The 23511-nt window shown below is 42.9% G+C and overlaps 2 protein-coding genes across 5 annotated transcripts in view; one reads left to right on the top strand and one right to left on the bottom strand.

Annotated features, from left to right (window-relative positions):
* The first annotated feature begins 6126 nt into the window (after window positions 1–6126).
* LOC140120591 (uncharacterized) lies at window positions 6127–7428 on the top strand. Its single transcript, XM_072139570.1, has one exon. It carries the CDS (start codon window positions 6142–6144, stop codon window positions 6910–6912), a length of 771 nt encoding a protein of 256 aa, XP_071995671.1. The 5' UTR covers window positions 6127–6141; the 3' UTR covers window positions 6913–7428.
* A 6892-nt stretch (window positions 7429–14320) lies between these two features.
* Window positions 14321–23511, bottom strand: part of TMEM44 (transmembrane protein 44) — a 32127-nt gene continuing 22936 nt past the window's right edge. The window contains exon 10 of one of the 4 annotated variants that reach the window (XM_072142642.1): window positions 14321–16077. In XM_072142642.1, coding sequence (XP_071998743.1) covers window positions 15874–16077 — 204 coding nt within the window. In that variant the 3' untranslated portion in view covers window positions 14321–15873. The remainder of the gene's footprint in view (window positions 16078–23511) is intronic. The other 3 variants (XM_072142643.1, XM_072142644.1, XM_072142641.1) reach the window with 3 other exon arrangements.

Below are 23511 nucleotides of genomic sequence, written 5' to 3' on the forward strand. Positions count from 1 at the left end.
TGCTAGTCAGCCCCCTGCCCAGGACCCTGGCACAAAAACCCCATCGTCGCCTCCACGATCCTCCACAGCATCCACCAGCGTTCAGCTCTCCATACCCCAGACGCTGGAGCGGAAACGCAAATATAGTGCAACCCACCCGCACGCCCAAGCCCTTAATGTGCACATCTCCAGATTGCTTAGCCTGGAGATGCTGCCCTATAGGCTAGTAGAGACCGAGGCCTTTCGCAACCTCATGGCGGCGGCCGCCCCTCGGTATTCGGTCCCCAGCCGCCACTACTTTTCCCGATGTGCCGTCCCAGCCCTGCACCAGCACGTGTCAGACAACATCATCCGTGCCCTGACCAACGCCGTTTCTGACAAGGTCCACCTGACCACGGACACGTGGACGAGTGCTGCCGGGCAGGGCCACTATATATCGCTGACGGCACATTGGGTTAACTTGGTGGAGGCTGGGACCGAGTCTGACCCTGGGGCTGCTCATATACTGCCGACGCCGAGGATTGCGGGGCCTACCTCGGTCCAGGTGTTTCAGGCCTACTATGCCTCCTCCTCCTCCCACCCCTCCTCCACCTCCTCCTCCGAACTACCATCCGTGGGCACGGCGCCATCAGTCGGTAGCTCTAGGCACAGCAGCAGTGCCGTCGCTAAGCGACAGCAGGCGGTGCTCAAACTGCTGAGCCTAGGCGACAAAAGGCACACCGCCCAAGAGCTATTACAGGGCATCACGGCGCAGACTGATCTGTGGCTGGCACCGCTGAACCTCAAGCCGGGAATGGTTGTGTGTGACAACGGCCGTAACCTGGTGGCGGCTCTGCAACTCGGCAGACTGACACATGTGCCATGCCTGGCCCATGTGTTAAATCTGATAGTGCAGCGTTTCCTCAAGACATACCCCAATCTGTCTGATTTGCTCACGAAGGTGCGCCGCATCTGTGCGCATTTCAGGAAGTCCAGCCCAGATGCTGCCACTCTCAGGGCAGCGCAGCGCCGCCTCCAACTGCCCGCTCACCGACTGTTGTGCGACGTGCCCACGAGGTGGAATTCAACACTGACCATGTTATCCAGAGTTTACCAGCAGCGCAGAGCGATTGTAGACTGCCAGATGTCAACTTCCACCAGAACTGGTAGTCAGGTCAGTCAGCTTCCTCAAGTCTACAATGAGGAGTGGACGTGGATGTCTGATATCTGTCAGGTGCTGAGTAACTTTGAGGAGTCAACACAGATGGTCAGTGGCGATGCCGCCATCATCAGCCTCACCATCCCGCTGCTTGGCCTGTTGAAAAACTCTCTGGTCAGCATGAAGTCGGAAGCTTTGCGCTCGTCACAAGAGACGGGGGAAGAATATTCCCTTGTTGATAGCCAAAGCACCCTGAGGTCTGTTTCTCAGCGCATATCGGAGGAGGTGGAGGTGGAGGAGGATGAGGAGGAAGAGGAGGAGAATGTTGGCGAGACACAAGAGGGGACCATTGTTGAGTCCTTCACTGTTCAGCGTGTATGGGCAGAAGAAGAGGAGTTGGAGGAGTTGGAGGAGGAGGAAATGGACAGTCAGGCCAGTGAGGGGAGTGAATTCTTACGCGTTGGTACTCTGGCGCATATGGCAGATTTCATGCTAGGCTGCCTATCCCGTGACCCTCGCGTTCAAAGAATTTATTCCAGCACCGATTACTGGGTGTTCACTCTCCTGGACCCACGGTACAAGCAAAATCTTCCCACTCTCATCCCTGGAGAGGAAAGGAGTGTGAGAATGCATGAATACCAGCAGGCCCTGGTGCACAAGCTGAAACAGTATTTCCCTTCTGACAGCGCTAGCGGCAGAGTGCGTAGTTCTGCGGGACAAGTAGCGAGGGAGAGTAGGCGAGCAGGCAGCTTGTCCAGCACTGGCAAGGGTACGCTTTACAAGGCTTTTGCCAGCTTTATGTCACCCCAGCAAGACACTGTCACCTGTCCCCAGTCTCGGCAGAGTAGGGCTGATCTTTACAGAAAGATGGTGAGGGAGTACGTAGCTGACCATACCATCGTCCTAAATGATCACACAGCTCCCTACAACTACTGGGTTTCAAAGCTGGACATGTGGCACGAACTGGCGCTGTACGCCTTGGAGGTTCTTGCCTGCCCTGCCGCTAGCGTCTTGTCCGAGCGGGTTTTCAGTGCAGCTGGTGGCATCATCACCGATAAGCGTACACGCCTGTCGACTGACAGCGCTGACAGGCTGACGCTTATTAAAATGAATAAAGGCTGGATTTCTCAGAATTTCCAATCTCCACCAGGTGAAGGAAGCTCAACCTGAATAATTGATCCACTCCTCCTCCTCCTCCTCATTTTCCTCCTTCTCCTCCTCTTTGTACAGTAAAGCAGAGGAAAATGGCTATTTTTTGACAGGGCCCACTGGCTCTTGCTATAGTACTTCATGCATTTAATTTTTCTGGAGGGCCACCTACCCGGTCCTCTGTTTGAAACAATTTTTGTGAGTGCCACATACAGGCACTCAATCTATTCCATTTTTCTGGAGGGCCACCTACCCGGTCCTCTGTTTTAAAAAATTTTTGGGACTGCCACATACAGGCACTCAATCTATTCCATTTTACTGGAGGGCCACCTACCTGCTCCTCTGGTTTGAAACATTTTTGGGACTGCCACATACAGGCACTCAATCTATTCCATTTTACTGCAGGGCCACCTACCTGCTCCTCTGGTTTGAACAATTTTTGGGACTGCCACATACAGGCACTCAATCTATTCCATTTTACTGGAGGGCCACCTACCTGCTCCTCTGGTTTGAAACATTTTTGGGACTGCCACATACAGGCACTCAATCTATTCCATTTTACTGCAGGGCCACCTACCTGCTCCTCTGGTTTGAACAATTTTTGGGACTGCCACATACAGGCACTCAATCTATTCCATTTTACTGGAGGGCCACCTACCTGCTCCTCTGGTTTGAAACATTTTTGGGACTGCCACATACAGGCACTCAATCTATTCCATTTTACTGCAGGGCCACCTACCTGCTCCTCTGGTTTGAACAATTTTTGGGACTGCCACATACAGGCACTCAATCTATTCCATTTTACTGCAGGGCCACCTACCTGCTCCTCTGGTTTGAACAATTTTTGGGACTGCCACATACAGGCACTCAATCTATTCCATTTTACTGGAGGGCCACCTACCTGCTCCTCTGGTTTGAAGAATTTTTGGGACTGCCACATACAGGCACTCAATCTATTCCATTTTACTGGAGGGCCACCTACCTGCTCCTCTGGTTTGAAACATTTTTGGGACTGCCACATACAGGCACTCAATCTATCCCATTTTACTGGAGGGCCACCTACCTGCTCCTCTGGTTTGAAAAATGTTTGGGACTGCCACATACAGGCACTATCCAAATTAAATTGTCTCCATAGCAGCCTCCACACGTTGTCTCCATTGCTACCTCCAAAAGTCGTCCATATAGCTGCCTCCATACATCGTCCCTTTATCAAACGAGGTGTGTCAGGCAGAAATTTGGGTTGTTTTCATGGATTCCACATCAAAGTTGTTAACTTTGTCGCCACCCTGCTGTGTTATCCACAAAATATACTGGCAAACTTTTACCATTTAGGGATATTATTTCAGCGCTTCTTGCGCATCTGTTTACATTCCCCTCACCCGGCATATCCTAAACTTATAAGAACGCTACTACACTTGATCTTATACAAAAGGTTCTTAGAAGTGCTGTTTGGGGAGTAGCCTAGAGACAGGGGCTTGGATTGGCGAAAGCTCGCCTGGCAGCGGAACGCCAGCTCCATGCGTATCATGCGCTTCTTGCGCATCTGTTTACATTCCCCTCACCCGCCATATCCCAAACTTATAAGAACGCTACTACACTTAACTTGGTGCAGGCTGGGACCGAGTCTGACCCTGGGGCTGGTCATATACTGCCGACGCAGAGAATTGCGGGGCCTACCTCGGTCCAGGTCTCAAAGGCCTACTATACCTCCTCCCACCCCTCCTCCACCTCCTCCTCCTCCGAATTACCATCCGTGGGCATGGCGCCATCAGTCGGTAGCTCTAGGCACAGCAGCAGTGCCGTCGCTAAGCGACAGCAGGCGGTGCTGAAACTGCTGAGCCTAGGCGATAAAAGGCACACCGCCCAAGAGCTATTACAGGGCATTCCACATCAAAGTTGTTAACTTTGTCGCCACCCTGCTGTGTAATCCACAAAATATACTTGCAAACTTTTACCATTTAGGGATATTATTTCAGCGCTTCTTGCGCATCTGTTTACATTCCCCTCACCCGCCATATCCTAAACTTATAAGAACGCTACTATACTTGATCTTATACAAAAGGTTCTTAGAAGTGCTGTTTGGGGAGTAGCCTATAGACAGGGGCTTGGATTGGCGAAAGCTCGCCTGGCAGCGGAGCGCCAGCTCCATGCCAAGATCCAACTAACATAGTTTTAACTGCAGCACCTTTAATCTACTACTAGTTCACTGCCTCCATACATGGTCCCCTTATCAAACGAGCTGTGTCAGGCAGAATTTTGGGTTGTTTTCATGGCTTCCATGTTAACTTTGTCGCCACCCTGCTGTGTAATCCACAAAATATACTGGCAAACTTTTATCATGTACCGATATTATTTGAGCGCTTCTTGCTCACCTCCTTTGGTTCCTCTCTGCCACCCATTGGTTTGAAGCCTGAGTCCAATTAGGGTATGTCGCCATGCCACTCTCTAGCCTGCTGCCGCTGCCTCTGCATGCCGTCCCCTATAGTGTCAGGGTCAATTATTGGATGTTTTAGATGCTATCTAGCTTCATTCTGTCACTCTGTCATGGCCATGCTGTTGCCCATAATTTTGGCATAATGGTGCGATTAGGCAGCCTCAGAGGCATCCATGCATGCTGCCCCTGCTGTTTCCTGTCCATTTCCGTGGTGTTTCCATCCTTTTCTGAGGTTCCCAGGTGTTTGGCCAAGCTTCCCTGTGCAGAGCCTTGGTCCCCTTGAAAAATGCTCGAGTCTCCCATTGACTTCAATGGGGTTCGTTATTCGAGACGAGCACTCGAGCATCGGGAAAAGTTCGTCTCGAATAACGAGTACCCGAGCATTTTAGTGTTCGCTCATCTCTATTTATAAATGCATGCGTTAAACGCCATGAATGCACCCTTAGAGCACTGAATTACACTTCCAAACACATTTCATGCGCAACATGTGAACATGGCTTCAGGAAGAACACCAAATGCATAATCGTTTGTTAGTAGCAACATATGTTTAATAATAATAACAATGTAAATGTAAAAAGGCAAAACACACAATATTCCAAAATATATCCCTTTAGATTAAAATATATAATAAATTGGGGTGCTGTACTCATTATTCATTCCAGCAGAACATATATAGGAGAATAAATTTATAAGGAACTTATGTATGTAATGTATTGTAATAGTATAAGTTGGGAAACTGAAATTCATGGGGAAGAGGCGGAGACACAAATCTTGTCAGTCTGGGGTCCCAAAATTTGTAATGGCAGCTCTGGGTGTCAATTCCCCAGTACCACAATGACTTTCATTAATTTGTCACCTGTCATTGATCTCTGTGACACACAACCATTCTACATCTGGATACACAATAGCATAACTAAGTGACTGCTTCTCTGTCTGAATCCCATCCACAGAAAATCTGTCTGTTAGCCAAACAAACCAATCACAGCACAGCTTTCAGTTTAATACAGCAGCTTGAATAATAAAAGCTGAGCTGTGATTGGTTACTTACTGTGTGCAGAAGAGAAGCAACAGCTGTATAGTTCAACGTACACCGCCCAATAGAGACAAATATAATAATTTAAATGTATTTTTCTCAGGGGAACTGTTGTATATAAACCCTTTAATTTCCAGGAATGTAAGCTGAGCTCTGAGTAGATGCTATGTGCCCAGTTTTTTACACAGTATTAATAAATGAGTCCTATCCAGTATCTGGCCATGCTATTATAACACTGTTTTTCTAAGTGTCAATTATGAACCCAAACAACACTGGGTGTATATGATAGTACAATATATATAACATGACATTAAATGAGAGTGTTTTCCCAGTAAGACTTGCTGCTGTGTCAGTTACTGTGGCAGGTGCCACACTCAGCAGCCAATAGGATTGCAGGACATCACTTCAATGCAGGGAAAAAAACGTCGGTTGGTGCCAGTCAGTGAAAGCTCTCAGAGTGATAAGACAGGCTCCCGCTACTGCACCCAGACCGCTTGGAATTGCTTTATTTTAGCCAAAACCCGGATTTACACAGAAGATCTATCGCCGACGTTGAGTAAAGACATGAAGACAAAGAGACGGGAGACTTCACCAGCAGATCCCCTGGAGCCTGCCCCCAAGAGCAGGAAGATAGACCTGGCACAGCAGGACGAAAAGATGGCGGCCACATCGAATGAAGACAGAAGAAAAGACCTAAAGAGGAAGAGGCAGGAGACTTCACCACCAGAAAACCAGGAACCTGCCCCCAAACAGAGGAAGATAGACCTGGCACCGCAGCAGGAAGAGATGGCAGCCTTCCTCAGCCTCCTGGAGGATGAATACATCACAGCCTTCCTTTCCAGTGACAGCGGCAGGACCTCTTCAGACAAGTACCACCTAGCCACTGCCTGCGAGTATTTCAGAAGAGCAAGACTTCCCACTATGCACTACAGGAACTACTTCTTCCCAGCACTCTACCTGGCCAGTCAGTTTGAAGAGCAAGACTCAGACATTCGCACAGAGATCCTCTTCTGGGCCTTGGAAGGATTCTGGTTTCTGGAGATTGAACATTTTCTTCATTACCGCAACCTGCTGCTCAAGAAAATTGGCTTCAAAGCTTGGGTAGACCTGGACACCTGTCACCAGATAATGGCCGAGGACCCCACACATTGGGCATGGAGAAGAGAAAGACCAACATGAACAACCTACCCGCGCCCAGCTGTTCCAGCACCCAAGGGAAGATTACAGAGTCTACCAGCTATGGCTCCCCCTGTGTCATCATCTAACTTCAGCTATGCAAGCAGGAAGTCTGCAAGGAAGCCTGAAACATCATCCATACCTACCTCTGCCAGGATGTTAGATGACAGCTGCGAGATTATCATGGAGGAGATGACCAGAAATGCAACATGGATGAAGCCATCTGTCCATTGGTAAGGCCCAGAAACCACCTCACAGCACATAACATTCAGCACATCACTGTAGGTAGCCACATGCAGTCACTGTAGGTAGGTCCATACAGAAATGTTATAGCGTTACCTCCCTTAGTATGCCCAGAGGAAGGGCAGTACAGCGGCCATGGTTTCCCTGCAGGTTTCCTCCACAGGGGGTTTTTCCTGTCCTGAGCGCCGCTGTACCCTCTCTGTGAGTGATGGGAGGTAACAACCAATTACATTAAAAAATATATTTTTTAAATAAATGTCACATTATTTAACTTTCTATTCTGTGTTGTGTCTTTTATTTCTAACAATGGATGTAAAATGTCACATAAAGGGTTCTATACAAAGAAATGAATTATTTAAATATTTAATTATTTCTATAGAAACAGTTATTAATATATAATTATTATATATTATAATAATGATTCTGCATATAATATATGCTATACAGTCTTGTATTTATTATCTGTCCAGCTCCACCATTCAGCCTCTGGCTATGTTCTCAGCGGCTCTGAAGTCTGCAGACATGACATGAGGAGATCACTGTGTCTGCCGGCTTCTGAGCCCTTGTGAAGGGAGCAGAGGAAGAGGGGCTGAACTTGAAAAGGTCATTATTATAAGAGGTTTCATAGTGTGGGAGCGCACTAGGGGAAGGAGTGGATTGTGTGTGAATGTTTTGGGACTGGAAAATTTCCACATCCTGTGTCTTAGTGGCTCCTGTGCAGCCACTAAGAGGTCAAGGCACATAACTTAATGTATGGATATTTTCTGCAGCTCACTGCATGCATCACAGGGTTTGCCCCTCTAAACTTACAGGTAGATGGGTGTACGTGGCCAAAAGATCCCAGTTGCCAGAATACTAGATAATACAATAAGAAATTTAGGCCAGCAAAACTCCAAAATTAGTTCAATCTATTGGTGGTCAACGTTATTCAACAGTGATATCTTGCAATGTTGCAACCCACAGGTCTTTGCTCATGCTTGAGAAAAACCTGTGGATCGAAACTTTGCATCACATCACTGATGAATACAGTTAACCACTAATGGAGTGAAGTACTTTTGGAGTGCTGCTGGCCTTTCTTCCTCATTGCGCACACATCAAGCCGGAAGAGGTGCTGTATGTAGGGGTCATGGTTACCCCTGATAAATATCTCTACCCTCAGACTTGCCACACACAGCAGCACCAGGGATGACCCTACCCCCAATTGCCCCCAATGTGAAGGGGTCTACAATATGAGGGGGAGCTTGGGGAGGCACAGATTGCTTTTTATAAGAGGGACTACATAATGCAGAACCCTAAGGCTATTCTCACATGATGCCCTTGAATGGCATTTTGAAAAGCATTTAAGCTACTATTCCTGAATACAGATGTGTTTATACCTAAATGCTAGCATCCAATAAGTAGGAACAATTTTTTTTTAACAACAAACATATGCTGCTTCTTACTGAGCTTGATGATTTAGGTTTAAACATACATGCATTTATGGAGAAGATACTCCTTACACACTTAAAATGTGCATCAAAATCAGATTCATCCCCAGATTTATCAACAGTGAGGCACATTGTACTAAGTTTGCAGGGTGCAGCAGATTATTGAATGCTGGTGCACAGTCTATAATTATCTGGCGCCCCCAGCACATCTTTTCTTGCACATCTTGTCTTGTCGCTGCAACAGTGCAGCCATGACACAAAACTGGCACAAACGCTTCCTAACATGTGCAAGCTCCAAAGACACTCTTTCTAGTGCAAAGTCAGACAGAAAGTTTAATAGATCTGGCCCTGTGTGTGTATGTGTAATTTCCCGCAGGACAGGTCATCGCTAAATTAAGTTCCGGTTAGTTTCGTGGTCAACTGGAGAGGATCTGGCCAGCTCTCCCATGTTACCTATAAACTTCTAGCACTTTTAAGGCTGGAGTTCCCTTGGTTGGACAAGTAATCCTTACTATAGCTATCTTTTGCTACTATCTACTGCTCAAATGTAATGTTGACTCTTGCAGTAGTTCATGCATGCCACTGAAGGGTTAACATGTGATATTTGTGCTACGATGAAACATTTCTAATTTTTCTTGCAGAATCACAGGCTGTGATTGGTTGGTATCTCGTAGGGATTCATTCCAAGGCTCTGGATCAGTGTCTTTGCCTCTTGGTCTATTCTTTCAGATAGATTAATCTCTGTTACTACTACAGAGATAGACTTTAAGCCTTCTGACCACTGGACCAAGGCTGAGGTACTCCTACATTCCTTCTCTACAGCGCAAGCATTGACACAGCCAACCAATCCAAAGCCTTGTGTGTGACTACAGGAAGGACCTTTATCAGCCTGTTACCAGCTGCTGTGTGGACTGTGACAGCCATTAAAGAAAGTGAGTTTTGCAAAGATTCCTGTTGCCAAGAGTGATCCATATCCTGCCACTTACATCATGGGCCTCCCATTCACCATTTGCCCAGGGGTCAGTCACCACATACACACCGGGAGTGCCCTATGGGGACCCCTTATCCACATTGCAGTCTCCCTCTCCCTGCTGGCTATGACAGCATGGACTAGGCCTGCTCTTTTGGACCAAGCCACCGTGACATATTCTGGCACTAGGCAGCAACTACAGCCACTCCGGTACCTGGGATTCCATTGTTGCTAGTCCCCGGTGGGTTTTAAAACAGATTGCAAACACAATGGGAAAAAACGCAATTCAAAGCACATCAGCGTTATTTTTGGGATGCGTTTTGCCCACTGCGTTTGCAATGTGTTTCAAAAGGCAATGCAAATGAATTGTGTGAACGCCGCCTTACAATGCACATGTAATATTTCCATGTAGCAGTACGTGGGACCTCCGAACCAAATCACTGGTGGGCTCTAGGTATTTGAGTTCGACACTGAGGACACAGACTAAAATTGCCTAAAAGACAAATTTTTCCTGTTTTTTCCATGCTCAACTTTAAACAGTTATAACTTTTTGCTTTTTCTATCTGATATGGCCATATGAGGGCTTGTTTTGTCTGTAAAATATTTTTCCAAAGGGTTAATTTTTATGGTAAAAATAGAACACTGATAAAAATAAGGGTTATTATAGGGTTAAGTTCTTCTTCACAGAATTTAGCTTGCCTCCTGCCACCAGTATATAGCTAGCCAGCCAGCCCCCAGTATATAGCATGCCTCCTGCCACAGTATATAGCTAGTAAGATTTCCTTCAGTATATAGCATGCCTCCTGCTCCAGCATATAACCTACATCTTGTCAAGCTCCATATCTGCCATGAGACGAGATGAAAATCTCACCTCAGGTGGAAAAATTTGGCGACAATTTTTCATGGACAATTATTAATTAAATGTGGCTATATATATACACATATATCTATATGGGGCCAGATTTGTTTTATACTAGGGGGCTGCAAATATTTACATGGGGCCAGATTATTTTTATACCGGGGGAGGAATTTTATGTATTTATAAGGGGCCATATTCTTTTTATACTGGGGGGAGGGGGGGGGGGGGTGGCTGTATATATTTTCTTTGGGGCTAAATTATTTTTATACTGGGTGGGCTGTATATATCTATATGGGGCCAGATTCTTTTTTTCATGGGGGAAGGGAGCTGTATATATTTATATGGGGCCAGATTCTTTTTATACTGAGGGAGGCTGTATATATTTATATGGGGCCAGATTCTTTTTTTCCTGGGCGGTTCTGTGTATATTTATATGGGGCCGGATTCTGTTTATACTGGGGGGAAGGGGGTTCTGTATACATTTATATGGGTCCGGATAGTGATATACTAGGGGTGGCTGTATATATTCATATTGGGCCAGATACTGTTGAAACTTTGAGAAGGGGGTCTGTATGTAACTAAGATAAACACATATATCTATTTATAATATAAATAAACTGGGGGTGCCTATATGTGAGGCTATATATAAATGAATCGGGGGCTTCTAAATCTAATAAAACTGGGGTGGGGAAATCTACCATATCTATAGGGCTATATGGGAGGCTGTATATAGTCAAACTATATAATTTGGGGGCTGAATAACGAGGCCTTTAAATATATGAGAGCAGAGCTTCATAAAAATAAATTATTATATATATATATATATATATATACAGTATATATTCATTAGGGAGTGCTATATATTTACATTGGTCAGGGTAGCACTGTATATAAAATCATATGTAACATAATGGGATATATTAGTTATAGGATACAATAAATTAACTTGCATTACGTAAACCAAATTTTGGGGGGCCTGTATACAATTAGGAGTATATATTGATTGGTGTGCTGTGAATGCTAGAATTCCAGTAGAAAAAATAAATTATATATATAAAATTAAGGGATGTTTTATAAGAGTGAGTTAAGTTGTTGTTTCTTGAGGGGTATATCTCTTTTAGAAGCACAGTGTTGTTATCCAGGAGACTTTATACTGTGACAGTGGTATTTTTAGGGACGCCGGGTGCAGATGTGCTGCACGGAGTTGAAGACATATGGCCATGAATCTGGTGAAAACCAGACAGAAATGCGGCCACAGGACCCTAATAAGCCCCACAGTGTCAGTGAGCTTGCCTGATGTTAATTGTTAGTAAAGTTTTCAGCATTTACTGAACAGGGTGCGACAATGGAACAGGAGTGGGATACTGCAGAATGGGGGCAACATTTTAATATTCGCCTATATATAGTCATACCCCAATCCCCAGTATAGTCACACGGCCCCACCATTAGCCAGTATAGCTACAAAGCCCCACCATTAGCCAGTATAGTCACAGGGCCCCCACAATTAGCCAGTTTAGTCACAGGGCCCCCACCATTAGCTAATAATGTCAGAGTGCCCCCATAATTAGCCAGTATAGTCACAGGGCCCCCATAATTAGCCAGTTTAGTCACAGGGTCCCTATAAGTAGACAGTTTAGTCACAGGTGCCCCCACCATCAGCCAATTTAGTCACAGGGTCCCCATCATTAGCCAATATAGTCACAAGGCCCCAAACAATAGCCAATATAGTCACAGGGCCCCCATAATTAGCCAGTATAGTCACAGTCCCCCCATCCCCCGAGCACCCACTATAGCTCCTCCAGCTCATTGGACTTTTCTGGGGGAATGGGGGCCCTAAGTCCTTTAAAGAAACAGACACAATTAATTTCATGATAGGTGATTTGGGCGCAAAATCACCTATCATTTCATTCACCTAGGCTGCTGCACCCATCACCCTGGGTAGCACTGTAAGTATTGGAGGAAAAATAAGTAGCTTCATTATTCTCTTAATTTTATTATGCATATTAATGTTTTCTATTTATTATATAGTTATTATATAGTTTTATATTTATTTTAAAGGTTTCGGGACCCTTTGAATTATTTTTCAACAAGAGGATTTCATTACATTTAATAAAATGGTCAATCAGGGGTCTGGAGGAATTTTGATTTCAATAAAATATTGTTTAATTTGTGTTTTATTTTTAACATCATGAAGACTTAGTAATATTCGTTATCTTATTGAAGAAATATATGGGAGTGGGGGCACATAATATTTTTTTTAAATAAAAAAAACTGTGTGGGATCCTCCCAGTTTTCCTTCTCCAGTCAGATACAACCAGCAGCAGCTTAGCAGTACCAGGGATGGATGAGCAGCTGTTATTGGACCTTCCCGTCCTAGAAAAACCAGCCTGCTGCCACCCCAAGGCCAGACCATCAGTGTAGATGGTCCTACGGGTATCCAGCTCTTCTCGACACCCCTGGTGGCAGTGGGTGCTGGGGTAATTATTTGCGGGTTGGTGCTTCTTTAACACCTTGCCGACCGAGGACGAACTATATCATCCTCACACGGCAAGGTTTTATGGAGAGAGCTCACGAGCTGAGCTCTCTCCATACAAAGCGGGTAACGGCTGTATAAAGCCAACACCCGCGGTCGGTGCTGGCACCGATCACGGCAGTTAACCTGTTAAGCGCCGCAGTCGAACCCGTTCGCTGCACATAACATACCGTTATATGGGCGTCGCCATCTTGGATGGACGATTGCGGCCCCCTGGAATGTCATTGGAGGGCGGCGATCGGTTGCTATGGCAGCCTAGAGTCTCATTGAAACTCGTAGGCTTGCCATGTGCAATGATTTATAATAGTCAGCAGAGGGAAGGCTATTAAAAATCATTGCAAAATTGCTATATACTGCAATACAGTAGTATTGCAGTATATAGTATTTACCATTAACCCTGCAGGGTCCAATTGCTAAAAATTTTTTTATAAAAATATGAAAAAATAGTAAAAAAAGTAAAAGTTTAAATCACCCCCCTTTCCCTAGAACTGATATAAATATAAATAAACAGTAAAAATCATAAACACTTTAGGTATCATCGCGTCCCAAAATGTCCGATCTATCAAAATGTATTAGAATTTTTCCGGCGCTTAACCCCGTAACGGAAATTGGCGCCCAAAGTCGAAAATGTCACTTTGCCATTTTGAAAAATATAAAAAAATTCTATAAAAAGTGATCAAAAGCCCATACAGTCCTCAAAATGATAGCATTAAAAACGTCATCAAAAGTCGCAAAAAAAATGACACCACCCACAGCTCCGTGCACTGAAGTATGAAAAAGTTATTAGTGCCAGAACATGGCAAAATGAAGATTTTTTTTTTTGTACAGAAGGTTTTAATTTTTTTAAATGTATGAAAACATTATAAAATCTGTACAAATTTGGTATCCTCGTGATCGTACCGAACCAAAGAATAAAATAGACATGTGATTTGGGGCGCTCAGTGAAACCTGTAAAATCCAAGCCCACAAGAAAACGCCGCAAATGCGTTTTTTCATCATTTTCACTGCAATCTGAATTTTTTTCCCGCTTCCCAGTACCCGGCATGGAATAATAAATACCATCACTATGAAGTGAAATTTGTTACTCAGAAAACAAGCCCAAACAGAGCTCTTTACATGGAGAAATAAAAAAGTTACAGATTTTTGAAGGTGGGGAGTGAAAAATTAAAATGCAAAAAAGGGCCACGTCCCTAAGGGGTTAATCTAGCACTTAGCCCCAGCCTTAGTAATGGTCGTCTATAAGATAGCAAATATTACTAAGTCTTCTCATTGGTAAAAATAAAAAAAACTCACATACATATGAAAATATATTTTATTGAAATGAAAACTCCCCAGATCCCCAATTGACCATTTTATTAAATGTAGTAAAATCCAAAGGGTCCCAAAACCTGTGGAAAAAAAAAAAAACTGGTCACACTGGGTGCTCGTTGCTGATCACATGCGTTTCAATGGAAGCACAAAACAGATCAGGATGAGCCGGCTCCTGTTAAGTTAATCTCAAGAGAACTTAAAGGAGTTGTCCAGTCATAGCAAGTTAGGCCCTGTCCACAGGTTGGGCCTAACTTGCTGATCAGTGGTAGTCTCAGTGGTGGGACCCCTCACGGATCACTGCAATAGAAGACTGTGGCGCTTGGCATCAGGCACGACTGGCTGCTTCTGTCATCGGGTCCAATGTGGTTACAACAACAGACCAGAGATTATCACTGCTGCTATTGTTAACCCTTACAGCAGTCCAAAAGTACTTGCACCTAGGCAGCGCCAATTCACACTTCTAGCCAGCCGACAGAAAGTGTGAATTAGTGCGGCGCGTGGGAGTGATACCCACCTTGGCGCTCCGACGCCATCATAGTGTGCAGGGCTGCAGTCAGCCCGTGACGAGGCCCTTCTAGCTCTGCAGTTGGGCCATGTCACTCTTTATAGTGGAGCGGCCATGTGAATCATGATTCACCTTTTTGTCGCTCCTTTAAGGGCTTGGACATCTGCCACCCAGCCCTGGGGTTAATATATACAGCAATGTAGCATACGTTGTAGAAGTTAATAAACCAGATTTGCTTTTAAACACATTTTATGCAGAATGAAAAAAACAAAAACATGTTTTAACAGGTCTAAATAAGGTGCATGAAATCATACATTTTTTTACACAGTACACGTAAAGACCATACATTTTTTTTAACACATCTTGTCAGGAAGATGGTCCATTTCTACATACCAGATGCCTCCGGACCCAGGACAATACCTGGCTCTGGCTCCAGTGGCTGAAATGGTTCAGAACCTCTGCACTCACTGAAAACACATCAGCTGTGAATCATAAAAATCCCTGTTACTTCTCACAAAGGGACCAAACCACAAAGAACAAAAGCTGAAGAGAGAAGACCTACTATTATTACTCAATATACACCTGCACCCACAAATCTTGACCAACACTGAAAATTCACCAGTATTAATTTTGGGTATTTACAGCACAGGAAAAGAGAATGTTTTGGAAGTTCTGTGAGCAAAGTCTTATATGTTCATCATAATACTACAACAATGAAAGCTCAGTGAACCAAATACAGTAATTAAATTAGAATTCACAATTGAAATTTAGGTGAATTTCAATCCCCAAAAAAACTATTCTGAAAAAGAAAAAATTGTAAAAGAAAAAAAAAAAAAAAATTTACTGTAAAAGTAGAATGGTGATAGGATAACAATTCTCCCAAAAGAGGCACACACTGGAATTTAAAAACTGCTGCTGATGAATGACATGAGGTGCCAAGTACTGCTGAGCATAATAGCATTTTCTTCCTAATTAATATATCCATTTACATCCCACAATCCGGATTCTCCATTCTGTGTGGTAAACCTACACAATCATTATAAAGGTCAATGATTGATTGAGGGAATAGAGACAAAACATCCTTTTTCCGATGCAAAGTCAACAAAACTATTTTCTTTACTTCTGTTCTATTTTTGGCAGGTCTGCAGACTGTACATTCTCATGGATTGCAGTGGACTCAAGGCTTTTGAAGTTTGGCTTCATAGTGGATGGGAACTGCTGTTCAGGATTGATGTTGATAGATTTCAAGACGGAGCTATCGTTCGGTTGGATACTTGCACAGTCAGTATTCCAGTTCTGATCTAAATCTTCAAAGTCCCACTAAAAATTAAAAAGTAGCACAGATAAAGAGACAAATTTAGTTTTGCATATTAAAAGTACAAACATGGATTGTGCATATGTAAAGTGGGGTGCAAAAGTATGTATATCTTTAGGGTATTCTTTGAATATGAACATCTAAGACAAAAGTCCATGATTATATAAATAAATGAATACAACAAAACTCAATGTCATTAGTCACAAATGGAGCTTAAATAGTTTGATTTTATGATTCACAAAATTTTATGGCCACTGTAAAGTATTCAAAGTTATCACCAAGATGGCCGCCACTGGAAACTACAAGTCTCATGATCCTTTAGTTCTCAGAAACTCCTCCTCCATGTGATGATGTAACAGACTGTCCTGCTCTGTTACCATAGTAATGATGTGTAACTGCCATCACCTCACCCCAACACTGGATGCACTGCAACCAACCCACTACAGCCATACATAGTAGTGATCACATGACCTGCCCAGGCATGTGCAGGACATGTAATCTGTCCTGTGTCTGCTCCACGCGGAGGAAATCAATAGACTGATTAAAGGGCCAGTAGCATTTTAACTCTTCATTACTTTGTATGTCAACAGCATTTTTCTGCTAGGTGGAGCAAAATTTTAAATAATGACCAATTACATATTAGCTTAGATTTTATGTACCGATTGGTATTGGTATTTCATGTGACAGAGCAACATTTGAGAAATGAAAAAAAAAATTATACCCACTTTTGCAAATTTTAGCAAATTAAGAAATCGAAAAGTTTGGCTTGATAAGGAGTCAGTACTTTCAAGTACCACCCTTCCAGGCAATGACAGATGCAAGCCTGTTGGGGGAAGTCTCCACTAACTTTGCATGTCTAGAAGATGGATTTTCTTCCCATCCTTATTTGCAAAATAGCTCTAGTTCAGTCAGATTGTTGAAATGTTCTCCAACCAATGTTCAAGTCATGGCAGGTTGTGGGATTTAGGTCTGAACTTTTACCTTAATACTTGAACATCCTTTAATTAAAACCATTTCATTGTAGCCTTGGCCTTTAGGGCTGTTGTCTTAGAGGAAGGTAAACCTAAGCCACCGTTTCAAACCCTTTGTAGCCTATTACACGTTTTACTCCAGGATTGACCTGTATTTAGCTTAATCCATCTCTCCATCAACTCTAAGAACCAGTCCCTGCTGAAGCAAATTATTGCCACAGCATGAAGCTGCCAACTCCATGGGGCACATTTACTAAGGGCTTTGTGCCAGTTTTCTGTTGGACTTTGCACGTTCTTTCTAGAGTAAACTGCTTGCACAGGTATTTAAGAAATTTCTACACCACAAATGTGTCGCACGTAACCGTTTTGTGGCGCAGCTGTACTAGGCAACATGCAACACAAATTAGGGGGTGTTCTGGTGCTTAGTCAGACCATGTACTAGATTTAACATGCAAGTCCGACAGTAGTGTGTCTCACAACCCATGTTAAAGATGGACCAGAAAAAAGTGGTGCACTCAGATTCATGAAGAACAGGCGCCAGATATCATGAATCTGGTGCACCCTGCATTATACACTCACCGGCCACTTTATTAGGTACACCATGCTAGTAACGGGTTGGGCCCCCTTTTGCCTTCAGAACTGCCTCAATTCTTAGTGGCATAGATTTAACAAGGTGCTGGAAGCATTCCTCAGAGATTTTGCTCCATATTGACATGATGGCATCACACAGTTGCCGCAAATTTGTCGGCTGCACATCCATGATGCAAATCTCCCGTTCCACCACATCCCAAAGATGCTCTATTGGATTGAGATCTGGTAACTGTGGAGGCCATTTGAGTACAGTGAACTCATTGTCATGTTCAAGAAACCAGTCTGAGATGATTCCAGCTTTATGACATGGCGCATTATCCTGCTGAAAGTAGCCATCAGATGTTGGGTACATTGTGGTCATAAAGGGATGGACATGGTCAGCAACAATACTCAGGTAGGCTGTGGCATTGCAACGATGCTCAATTGGTACCAAGGGGCCCAAAGAGTGCCAAGAAAATATTCCCCACACCATGACACCACCACCACCACCAGCCTGAACCGTATAAAGTGTCCGGTGAGTGTACACAGGCAAGCCACATTTAGTGCAGTTTGCACTAATATTAGTAAATGTGACAACATATGTCATGGTGGGGATGGTTTGTTCAGATGTTGCCCTCCCCCGCCCCCTCCCCCTACACATTGTTTGGCAAAATTTAAAATTTTGGTCTCATCTGACCAGAGGCACCTTCTTTCATTTGATTCCTATGGAACCATAAATGCTTTTTGCAAACTGCAGAGAGGAATGCTTTTCCTGGAATACATGACTAAATTTTGTCCTGTGGACAGATTTTCCCACTGAGGAGGCTCCAGCAGTTGTGTCATGCACCTTCCATTCACCCATGATGGATTGAGAAGTGCTCTATGAAATGTTTAATTAGGTAACTTTGATGGTGCAATCACATGCAGCGTTCTTGGTCAGTTTTCAAATACACTAAAAACACATGTGTTTTTTAATGTTTACCATGCATTTGGCAGGTTTGAATCAGTTTTTTATTCATTGCATGGTAAACATGCAAAATCGCATGCATTTTTGGTGCATTTAAAAAACGCTCTAAGAAAAGGACGAAGATTGGGTCCGCACCCTCAAGGGCAATTGAACAGATTTTTATTTAGGGGTATCAGAGTACAGGAGGTGTATACATGAGTACATCACGTTTTTCTGTTTTTTAATTAGCAAAAAGTTGGAAGCACACATTTCCTTCACACATCGCTAATACTTGATTCATTTGTGTTGCCATTTTACATGAAATATTTAAAAAAATATATTTTGATTTGTTTAAAAATGTTTAAGAATGAAGTTTAAGGATATGAATACTTTTGTAACCCACTGTATAACTATGCAAAGTATTAAGTCAAATTTGCGGAATCACAGGAGATTGCCAAGCAGATGCCAGGTTCTAGTTATCATAGCAGACAAGGTATCATGGCCCGCAACCCCCAATAACCTTTATAAGGTCCAGTTTAAGGAATTCAGCCTTTAACCATGTGTGCGCCAATCACCATACATTGAGAAATGAGAAGTGCTAAGGGAGAAGGGGGGGAATGTAGCAGCCCATGAAGCCAGAGCACTGAAGGGTCCTGGTAACACTCCCCCTCACTTCTGACTCATTAGAATCATTAAAAAAATTGCTTTTAGAAGGAAGTGTCTCTAGACTAAAGCAACATAATCACGGGAGCAGAAATGGGCCTTACAGAAGATATATATATATATATAGATATATATATATATATATATATATATATGTCCCCCTGCGATCTTTTATGACCTCATGGGGGATATTTAAAGTAAAAAAAAAAAAAACACACACACATTAGATATTAATCAATTAAGAAAAATAAAAATTGGTTGATGAGCGTTTCACGGTGCTGGAAGACTCCTCAGGAAGTTTAAAATTTATTTTATTTATAAAAGACTCTTAAACTCTTTAAAACAAAGTATATAAAATGAAATAAATAACACATTTAGCGTGAACCAGACGAAGTGCTTGGTCAAAGCACGAAACGCGTGGTTCCGATTATTTATTTCATTTTATATACTTTGTTTTAAAGAGTTTAGTCTTTTATAAATAAATTTTAAACTTCCTGAGGAGTCTTCCAGCGCCGTGAAACGGTCATCACCCACTTCTTTTCGGACCTACAATTTCTGGGAGCAGCTCTCCACACTGGAGAAAGAACTGTCCCGGGAGCGTGGCAGCAGGAAGACGCAGACGTGTGCATAGTCACATATGGATCCAAGCGGTTATAGGAGTTGTGCCCAATTGCACAACTCCACAAGGTTAGTAGTTTCACTACCATTTTCACCTTCATAAAATTACTACACCATAGGAGCGCCCCTTTCTCCATTATATCTCTACTCTAAAAAATTTATATTCCCCAATAGAATTAAAAAAAAACAAAACACTACAGTACAAAAAACATCACCATAGTCGCCCTATTTGCCTCACACTAATATATGAATATTTTCACATTATATATGAAAACGACCGTCACACACTTAGGAATTAATTTATAAAGGTCATTCAGTTTAATTTGTAAACTGAATATCTATTTTATACACACTATAGATTGCAAAAAAATTATATATATATATTTCTCCAGTTTTTGTAACTTTAACTCCCTAACAAAAAAGGAAGTTATGAAAATTTGTTAGAAATGCTCTGGTCACTAAAGCCTTTTAAGGCCTGGTCAGAAAGGGGTTATAAAGGTTGTCCAGTTTGCACAAATATTGTCATTGATTGTAATGTCAATTTTCTAGTATACTTTCTGTATCATTTCCACACATTTTTTGTTAGATCTCTGCTTGTTGACTCCTATAGGAGGCTTCTATGTATACTTACAGTGAATAGAAGTCTGTACATGGTCATGTGATGTCACACAGGTGCACAGCTCATTATTATCACAGAGTAATCAGGGCTGTGTGTTATTATGACCCCTGCACCTGTGTGATGTTTTATCCACTGGAAGTAAACATTCTATAGGTAATGACAGCAAGCAGAGATCTAGAAAACCACAAGGAATTGATACGGAAAGCAGGTTGGAAAATTGTATAAAACTTTTCATTATGAAAAACAAGAACATTCATTTCTTACATTGAACGTCTACAGTGAATAGAAAGATAGGCAGCATATGGTGATATATGTTCAATAGATTCTCAATTCTAGATTTGCTGCTGCTCACATCCTTGCAATGAACCCATTGAAAATAGAAAATCTGACAAAAAGGTATGAAATGGGCATGGAAACATGCTGGACAAACCTTCAAACACTTTCCACTGAGTATTACTCCTGAGGGCAGACATAGCGATACTTTACTTCAGTGAAAGGATCCTTTTTAAGAATTATGAATGGCTTCTATTCTCTGTAGACCATGCGAGGCTATGGACCATGTAAATTGATGGTCTCAGTTATAAGCGCCAGAACATAATTGTGAGGGATGGTTGGTCTGTGGCTTGGTTTTCCATTGCAAAGATGTACATAAAAAGTGTACACACTTCTACTTTTATGAAAAGTTTTGCAGAACAAGTGTTATCTTTAAAAATCTCTTTAAATTGAGTTATCAATTATCCTTTACTTCAAAAGCAAACATTCCAATTGTAGTTAAAGCTCCTACAGGCAGCACTCAATAGCGGCTGTGACATATATGGTGTTTGATGACGTGAGAAGACTGATGGATGTAACTAGGGACACAGTATCGGCACTATATGCATCAGTCCAACTCACAACATTGAAAGAGCTTGTGTGTGTGTGTATCACTATAGAAGCCAGATTCATGGGCAGAGCATCATATTCATTATTCCATAAGTGGGGGAGTCACATTATAATTAATAATAATCTTTATTTATATAGCGCCATCTAATTCTGTAACACCATACAAATAAAATAAGACATTACTGTAATAATGGTCACATGGAACAATAGGAGCGAGAGCTTACAGGCTATGAGGATGAAGGAGGTGATACAAGAGGTATAAGAGTTTGTATAATGGTCCGGCCATTCTTTAGAAGGGAATGTAGTCAAAATAATTTAATAAAAATGCTGCAGCTTGAACCAGTCATCAGCCGCCATCTTATATACATCTTATATGTCCAAAGTCAATAGGACTGCAGAGAAGCCAGGACGGGGGTGTACCCATAATTGGTTAACCCCTTAACGCTCTGCGCCGTAGCTCTACGGCGCAGAGGTATAAGGAGTGTATGAAGAGGGCACACGGGCTGAGTCCGCTTCATACAAAGGTGGGGGTTTTTGCATTTTGCAGAAAACCCCAACCGCTAATAGCCGCGGTCAGTGCTTGCGGGCGCCGCCATCTTTATTACGATCGCCGCGCCCCCGAACGTCATCGGGGGGCGGCGATCGGTTGCCATGGTAGCCTCGGTTCTTCTTTTGACACGAGGCTACATGGCTTATGCAGATTCGTTACAATGAGCCAGTGGCTCATTGTAATGAATGTGCTGCAAAAATGCCATATATTGCAATACAGAAGTATTGCAGTATATGGTAGGAGCGATCTGACCATCTAGGGTTAATGTACCCTAGATGGTCTAAGAAATAGTTTAAAAAAATAAAAAAAAATTAATAAAATATTAAAAATTCAAATCACCCCCCTTTCCCTAGAACTGATATAAAACATAATAAACAGTAAAAATCAGACACATTAGGTATCGCCGCGTCCCAAAATGCCCGATCTATCAAAATATAAAAACGGTTACGGCTGGCGGTGACCTCCGAGACGGGAAATGGCGCCCAAATGTCCGAAATGCGACTTTTACACCTTTTTACATAACATAAAAAATGAAATAAAAATGTCGCACAGACCTCAAAATGGTAGCAATGAAAGCGTCGGCTCATTTCGCAAAAAATTACACCTCAAACAGCCCCGTGCGCCAAAGTATGAAAAAGTTATTAGCTTCAGAAGATGACAAAAAATGTTTTTTCCTTTTTTGTACACATTCGTTTAATTTTTGAAAATGTATTAAAACACAATAAAACCTATATAAATTTGGTATCACCGCGATCGCACCGAACCAAAGAATAAAGTAGGCGTGTTATTTGGAGCGAAGAGTGAAAGTCGTAAAAACTGAGCCCACAAGAGCCCACAATTTTTTCACATTCAGAATTTTTTTTCAGCTTCGCAGTACACGGCATGTTAAAATAAATAACATTACAGGAAAGTAAAATTTGTTACGCACAAAATAAGCCCTCACACAGGTCTGTACACGTAAAAATGAAAAAGTTATGGATTTTTGAAGTTGGAGAGCGAGAAATGAGCAGAAAAACCCTGCGTCCTTAAGGGGTTAAATTAGATACTGTATGTCTTTTTGTACAATTATATAGACTCAAGCGTTTCTTTGCTTTATTCATATTTGAGAAAACAATATGAAAATCTTAACCGGTGGTTTGCCATTGGCCTCATGGTACAGTGACACATTGGGGCTCATTTACTAAGGGCCCGAATAGCTCATTTTCGTCGGGTTCCCCGGAAATTACTGGTTTGCGCTGTTTCGCCCCAGGTTTTGGCGCACGTGAACGGATTGTGTTCCATCGGCGCCGGGTTTAACACGACGGAAAAAATGTGGCATGTAAAAACTAAAAATGTGTCGCTTCACACGCACTTACATGCACCAGGAAGAGGATGGTGAATTCCGGTGGACCTCGGCGCAGCAGCGACACCTAGTGGATATCGGGCGCACGACCTTAGTGAATCCCGGCAAGCTCCGAATAAACGTCGGACAACGCGCCGCGGGATCACGAATGGACCGGGTAAGTAAATGAGCCCCAATGTGTTTGTATTTCGTTTACAAATGCAATGCAAACCTGGGGGGGGGGGGGGGGATGGCTCAGAATGAATGAAAAAAGTGATTGTAGAATTACAGTTCCAAGA

The sequence above is a fragment of the Engystomops pustulosus genome, chromosome 3, assembly GCF_040894005.1.
Source record: "Engystomops pustulosus chromosome 3, aEngPut4.maternal, whole genome shotgun sequence".
Lineage (NCBI taxonomy): Eukaryota > Metazoa > Chordata > Amphibia > Anura > Leptodactylidae > Engystomops > Engystomops pustulosus.